The sequence below is a fragment of the Dendrobium catenatum genome, unplaced genomic scaffold, assembly GCF_001605985.2.
Source record: "Dendrobium catenatum unplaced genomic scaffold, ASM160598v2 fragScaff_scaffold_716, whole genome shotgun sequence".
NCBI classification, from domain to species: domain Eukaryota; kingdom Viridiplantae; phylum Streptophyta; class Magnoliopsida; order Asparagales; family Orchidaceae; genus Dendrobium; species Dendrobium catenatum.
The window spans coordinates 17,812,479-17,820,319 of record NW_021319178.1 but is presented as its reverse complement, the minus strand read 5'-3'; the positions used below and the strand labels follow the sequence as shown (position 1 = coordinate 17,820,319).

At 34.8% G+C, this 7,841-nt stretch overlaps 1 protein-coding gene across 2 annotated transcripts in view; it reads left to right on the top strand.

The window, feature by feature from the left end:
• Positions 1–3,270: 3,270 nt before the first annotated feature.
• Positions 3,271–7,841, top strand: part of LOC110104465 (thylakoid membrane protein slr0575) — a 29,626-nt gene continuing 25,055 nt past the window's right edge. Inside the window, exon 1 of one of the 2 annotated variants that reach the window (XM_028696138.1) lies at positions 3,271–3,700. In XM_028696138.1, the coding sequence (XP_028551971.1) occupies positions 3,437–3,700 (264 nt within the window). In that variant the 5' untranslated portion in view covers positions 3,271–3,436. The remainder of the gene's footprint in view (positions 3,701–7,841) is intronic. The other variant, XM_020833591.2, reaches the window with a different exon arrangement.

The following is a 7,841-nucleotide window of genomic DNA, read 5'->3' as shown; positions in this document are numbered from 1 at the left end:
TTGAGAGGTTTTAACTTTCAGAATAAAGAGAAATTCTTCTCCTCCAAATTGGATATTCATAAAGCTTTTGATTAAGTTTCTAGGGATTTTCTTTATAATAGGATGGTTCATAAAGGTTTTCCTCCTATTTTTATTTCTTAGGTTAAAGAGTGCATTGATGATATTCATTTTTTTATTATCCTTAATGGTGCTCTTAATGGTTTCTTTAGTTCTTCCTTTGGTATTCGACAAGGATGTCCTCTTTCCCCGTATATTTTTTGTATTGTTATGGATGCTTTTTCTAATATTCCATTTCTCATTTATTATATGCAGATGATGCTCTAGTTTTTGGTAAAGCTTATATTAGGAATGCTATTAAGTTAAATGAGATTTTGGAATATTTCTGTAAAGTATATGGGCTTCAGATCTATCAAGGTAAAAGTTTCATTATTTTTTCTAAAAATTGTGTCTTGGCACAAAATATTAGTAATATGCTAGGTATCCCTATTTCTTAAAATTCTTTGAAATATTTAGGTATTCTAATTTCTTTTAAAAGGCTTTTAATATCTGACTTTCAACCATTGATGAATAAAATTATGAATATGCTTGCCGGTTGGAAAGCTAGAATTTTATCTTTTGCTAGGAGAGTTCAATATATTAATTTTACTATTTCCAATATTATTTCTTATTGGATTAGAGGTCTTTCTTTATCTAAAGCCTGTTTTAGTTTTTTTAAAAAAGCTTGTTCTAATTTTCTTATTTATGGTGAAATTAATGTTAGAAGGATTCATATGATTGTTTGGAAGGATGTTTGTAAGCCTAAGAAAGTGGGTGGGCTTGGGATTTCTAATCTGACCGCTTTAAGGTTTGCTTTAAACTGTTTTCTTATTTGGAGGATTGTTAATAATATGAGCCTGCTTACAGTTTGGGTTAAATTTAAATATATCACTTGTCGGAAGCCTTACTCTCATAAAGATTCTAAATCTTGGAAAGAATTGTGTGGTATTGCTTGAGATATTAAAGATAATATCTCCTTTAATTTGGTAGAATCAAGTAAGTTATCTCTTTTTTGGGATCCTTGGATTAAAGGGAAGGCGCTGTAGGATCTTCTTTTTTCTTATGAGGCTTCTATTTTACATAACAAGAAGGCGTGTGATTGGATTGATAATGGTATCTGGGTTATTCCCAGTTATATTCCCGTTAATATTGCTCAGGAGATTTTGAAAATTCCGATTCTTAATCAGGTTTCTTCTTCGATTTCTTGGGACAAGGTTAACTTTCCTATTTTTAAGAATTTATTATTATTATTTTTATTAATATTAATATGGTTGATTGGTTTAATTATGTTTGGCACAAAAATTATGATTTAAGATTTTCTTTTTTTTTGCTTGGAAGGCTATGTTGAATGGGTTAAAAATGACAGATCTTTTGATTAAGAGGAACGTTATTGTGCCTAATAACTATATTCTTTGTAATAGTGGGACTGAAAGTCATAGACATTTATTTTTTGAATGTGATTTTTCCTTTCAGATTATTTCTAAGTTTGAGTCATCACATAAATCCGCTAACTTATTACAATTTCTATCCACACAATTGAAGATGACATTATTGAATTCCTCAAAAATATGAATGTTTGCATACCTTGTTTTGCCATTCTTCTTGACTTCCTTCAAGAGCTTGATGATATTGATATTATCTCCCTCTATGATGATTCCTTTGTATTTAAACATCCAATCCTTTAGCATTTCCTTTATAGATTGAATTGCCAATAGCTCCAAAGCCGAAATGTCCCAATGAGTATATGGTTTTCCAAATGCTAGAAGGAATCTACCTTTATGGTCTCGAAACACTCCTCCAATACCGGCTTTGTATGAAGGTAGCAAAGAAGCATCAACATTGACTTTGAGCCAATCGGGTGGAGGGGGATGCCAATGATGATTAGACAACCTAATAGGTTGGTTGACATCCCATATACCCGAGAAATTATGATTCTCAAGGTTAACGAATGAAGCAAAACCGATTGCTTTTGAAGCAATACTCAGATTGCTATCCTCCTTCCCATTATGAATGTAGCTATTCCTTGATTTCCAAGTGAAATAAACCACTGAGAAATAGAGATTAATCATGAAAGGAGATTGAGAAGATAAATGAACACAGCAGCCTTGTAAAGAATGGAATTCGTCAAAACCAAATCCCCATTCCTTAATATATTTCAGAACTTCCTGCAGTTTGATACAATTCGCTACAATGTGATCTAAATCTTCTTTTGCATTGCAGCTTCTTGGGCAATTGTTTTCCCTGATTAACTTCCTGTGTTCAAGAAAGTCACAAGTGGGAATGGCATTGTTGAATATTCTCCACCAAAGGATTCTAAATCTAGTAACCATTGAGGTGGCCAGTTTATTAAAAAATATGATTATTTTCCCTTTTGCTGAGTCCGAAGTCTTCTGGCCCCTTATTTTGAGGTTATTTCTTCCTATATTTTCGGTTGGGAGGCTATTGATTGCAAGAGTTTCTGTGTTCCTGCTTACGGATTCTAAATCTAGTAACCATTGAGGTGGCCAGTTTATTAAAAAATATGATTATTTTCCCTTTTGCTGAGTCCGAAGTCTTCTGGCCCCTTATTTTGAGGTTATTTCTTCCTATATTTTCGGTTGGGAGGCTATTGATTGCAAGAGTTTCTGTGTTCCTGCTTACTCGATTTGGTGTTTCAGATTCTGGAATGTTGGTTATATGGACTGTTTTGGATGGTGTTGTAGTTCTCTTGATTTTTTAGGGCTTGTTTTAGAAGGATCTTCTACAATTCTGATTCTGGGAAGTTTTGGGATTGAATGGCTGGAGTGGATTTTGCTTTTCTTTTCTCCTCTGATACGGTTGGTTGTTTTTTATGTGCAGGAGGATTGGAGTTGTTTTGGTCGGATGGAAGACCTGCTTGCTGTTTAAGGATTTTGCTGTTCTTTGGAGATAGCTTGGTTCTTTTGGAGAGCCTCCTTAAGTTTTTTGGAGTTCATGTTTTGGAGTTATTCATCTGCTTTTAGTTCGGTTGGCAGATTTTTTTTTTAATAGTTTATCTGAGATCACTTGTTGTTGCTGATCATAGGTTGTTATTTGTTGGGGTTTTTTCTTTCTTGTGGGTTTTTTTTTTCTTTTGTTCTTATAGAACTTTGTTATTTGGTGTCTCCTGCTTCTAGGAGATTTTAGGTTTAGTTTGCTATTTTCTTTATTTTCTTCTTTTCATCATTATAGCATTTCTCTTTGTGAAATAAAATTGGGCATGTATGCCCCTATTTTTCTAAAAAAAAAAAAAAAAAAATTTGGCGGCTATGAGGCGGCCACCAGTGCCATTCACTGCTTCTTTCATGCGTTGAGATATAGTTCCGACAAGGTGCACACTTGCTTCATGCTTCATCGATAGAGAAGAGCGAAAGACTGACTTTAAATAAAAAAAGCACAGACAATGCTCATTAAAGCGGTAGCACAGGCCTCGGCGGTGGCTGGTTGGCCTATACATCTCACCAATCTTGGTTCAGGGATTTGCCTGCCGCTGCAAGCCACAAAATGCTCTTTCAGTCGAATCCTTCCGGCTCCGTTAAACTTCCAATCACGCCGTTTGAGGCTACTGTTCGTGCCCAGAGCCGCGGATTCTACGCCACCGGCGTCTGCCTCCCCTTCTTCCTCAGGAAAAACCATCGTTTCAGAGGAAGGCTTTACTTTATCCAAGGTTTTACCTATCCTTACAACCGTGACCTTTTATCCATAACCTCATAAATTGCTTCTGTTTATTCAAAAAGCTTGAGATTCTTCAGTTTTTACCTAAGGAGCTGCTTGATAGCAGCATTATATAAAGATTTAAGTGATATTTAACTTTTTCCCTCCCTTTCACCCAGCAAATCTCGGATTTATCAAATCCCTCGGTTTGGCGAATTTAACGGAGTTAGGAGAGGAGAAGCTCTCACCTCTGGATTATATTTTTATTTGTTTCTTTTTTTATACTTGTATATATAAAATTTCAATTTCTATTGCAGAAATGCTTGAGTCTTCTTTTCTCCTTTGTATTTATATATGTTTTTCAAAACAATTTAGTCAGTCTGATTTAAAATATGAAATACCATCCCGTTTTGATTTGAAAAGCGAAGAAGGGTCATCATGTATGTCTTCTTTGTTAATAAAATGGCTAACTTTGTTCCAGGATATTGAATGACGGAGTATAATGCCTTTGTAGAATTCCAGTGCCCTACTTTGGATGGCAATGTTTTGACCTGTATTCAATTTCTCCAATGAGATATTGGATCAAGCATAAGTTTGAGTTGGTTAACCATGTTTGAAGTCCAAAAGGAATACTTTAAAATGTCCATAAGATTAATTATGGATTGCCAACGTGTCATCATAACTCTGCAAAATGGCTCCCAAGGAACCATTCCAAAAGGCACCATTTTTTATGAGCTGCACCAACACACAAATCTACTTGCATGATCACACGGGTTGACATGCTACCCCACATTGCGACATGCCTCAAGGCCCACAAAAAAGAGGCAAAAAATAATTGAATTTCTTAAAGGGAATATTAATCTCACATTACCCATTTGCTGAAGAGGCCCCTACCTACTCCTATAAGATAGGAGGGAAGGGAGAGTGAAGAATGCTTTTGGTGGGAGGAAGGATATCTTGTGAGGGGGGTAAGGCATCACCAAAATCATGCTATTTGTGCCTCTTAGTGAGATCTCCACCAAAATTGGGATTGTCTGTCTTTTTTATTGCTCATTGGCACCTTAATGTATCGATAGCCAACTTATGGGGTATAAATTATGCTCACTTGCAGAGCTAATGCTAATAGCACCACCCAAGGAAGAGAGGCATAAAGTAGAGAAAACTAAGAGGAAGATTTTGTTAGGTATGCTTAAGGGTCGGTATGATCAAAATTATTGGATGCTGCACCAAGAGAAGAGGCCTAAGCTAGAGGACACCAAGAAGAATCTAATTAACACTAAGGATGATAAACTAGGGATAGACACCTCACCCGTCCCATGTTCTCATACCTTGAGTTAGATAAAAATGTTTCTAAATTCAAGGTTGATATATAATTCATTTTAAAGTTTCTCATCATTGGGCAATACATAGATATCATTACCTGTGATGTAGTTCTTTTAGATGTGTGTCATATAATCCCAAGGAATCTATATTTATGGGAAAGAGAGATTTATTGAGGGAGGAATAGAAGCATGTACTTTGCTAAAATAGGAAAAAGGTATGTAGTGCATATGTCTATTCTATAGGTGAAGGATTTGAAGGCAACATGGCAAGCCTAGACAATTGTGACTTTTTGCCACAACTTCAAGGCCCTCATATCCCTATTGAACAACATCAACCATCTAAAATCCAATTAAGTCAAAAGGAGGGTCAACTACTACATGGAGGGTTTGAATTGGTCAAAATAACTCCAACTAAATTATGAGAGAAAAATATGATTACATAAATTATGGAGGACTAAGATTCCTTTTCTTGAAATCACTTAAATAATCCTAACAAATCTCCTTTTGGTTGATCACTAAAGGAGGAGGCATATTTCAATTCAATTTTTTATGAATTTTGCTTAAATTTATCTCCAAGTTTTGTAATTTTTTGAATAAGTTGAATAATTCTATTTAATATATATATATATATATATATATATGGGGCCTAAGACAACCTAACTTACTCAATTACAGATATATTAAGTCTAAGCAAGAACATATAAGACTAGGGGGTGTGGTGGAGTATGAGGTTAATGACACAAGCATGGGTAGGGAAGCCAAGTTTCCATAAATTTCAGGTAAAGAAAAGGATAAGGCTGAACTTGAAGTAGGATAATTTTATGATATTTTGATCTACTCTATCTTTTTGATGTATATTTGTGTTATGAGATAAATGTTTTGACATGTATATTTATTATGATTATAATAAAATCTTTTTTTTTTAAAGAAATATAATAAAATCTTTTGATGATATGTAAAAATATCCTAATTTGTTTTAGCATCTCTGTAATTTAATAATGAAAAATTTATTTTTAGAAACGCTTCTGCTCTAGTGAATTATGGATAAATTTATTTATTTTTTTAATTTAGATTTTTTGTATACAAAATGAATGGTGGATTTTATTTCTATTCGAGTCGTGTCTAAATTGGTCATCGTGGGGTGTTAAAAAAACTACTTAGTGTAGAAGCACTTAAATGGAAATATGGAAACTAGCAAAGATGGATTGTTCATAAAGGTGGACTTCAACTTATCCTGATTTTGCCGCTAGTTACCTTAACTCCATCTCAGGTTAGGTTATCCATAGCTTTCATTTCTTGCATTATTTTATAGGAATAAAACATCTGAGGTGGTTAATAAAATAAGAGTTTGAACTATCTCACCCTCATTACATTTTATTTTCGTATTTTTGCTCAATAATAATTGCAGTGTTATTATCATTCACTTTAGAACTATCTATGTAATCATATTGTTTGAATTCATTGCTTGATTATACTCATCCTACATTAATTTATAGTTATCTTACATTATATTTTGTATCAGAGAAAGCATGTTTGCTCAAGAACATAATTATGTATGTTAAATTGTGTTTCTTGTATTAGGTTATATTGTTAGGTTTATTTTTTATTAGCATTACTTTGCTATCCTATTTTCAAAATTAAGTGAAAACCTCCAAATCACCAATTCATTATGTCATTTACTTGTTCATATAGTTGTGTTTCAGTTTTATCGTAGTTGCATTTCATAAAAAAGGCTTGCATCAAAAGTCTGTATCTTCTACATTTTATAATAACTCTCAGTATATTGGTTAAAACTTTATCATTTTCGATCCAAATTCTATTTATGGATACTTAATTTATATTAGTTAGAAGGGTTCTATAACTTCGTAGAAGAGCATGTTTTAAAATTTATCCATCTAGGCCTTTAAAAATATCATACCTCGAGAGTAAACAATAAAGCCTTTTATTAAAATAATATCTTGTAACTCGTAGTGGACATAGTTATCAATGCCAAACTCACTCTTATGTTACAACGAACCTATTATGAAATTTTAATGTAGATTTGAGGCGTTAGAGCATATGGTAGGTAGTACAATTCTAACTATATTAAAATCTGAACCAATTCTTAAATAATAACCTAAGGAATGCGATGACTACTCTATTGACCCCATTTATCTTTCTTCTCCTCCTCCGCCGCATCCCCCTGCTATACTGTTGACCTGTATGAAATTAAAAAAAAAAGTACATGCCCGCACGTCGTCGCCATTTCGTTCGCACGCCGACATCCCATCTCCCACGATCTACTCGCAACATCAAAAGGGCGAAAGGAGGGGTTCGGCTGCTAGGATCCTCGTAGAAGCTTTCTCACTCCCGCTCTCACTCTCTCCTTCTCCGGTCCTACGGTGCTGTGCGACTTCGTTCCTTCGACGACACTCGGATTGGAAGCTACACACTTTGATCGGAGGCCACAACCGGAGCTAGCTCGCTGTGAAGATAACTTTCTATCTTCCGTCGCTCCTTCGGCTTGCTCCCCGACGGCTTTCCCTCCTGCAGTCCTTCATCGCCGGTCGACTTCGCTCATCCGACGACTTTGCCTTCCAGTAAGATCGGAAGTTACTACATTTTGATCGGAACAACAACGGGAGCTCGCCGACAGTGAAGTTGGACCGGAAGTTACACCATTTTGATCGGAACAACAACGGGAGCTCGCCGACATTGAGGGTAACTTTCTACCCTTCGCGTGCTTCTTCGGCCTATCCTGGCGGAACCTGAGAGAGAGAGAGAGAGGGTTATTTTTATTATTATTATTATTATTATTATTATTATTATTTTATAATTATATTAATTAATTAT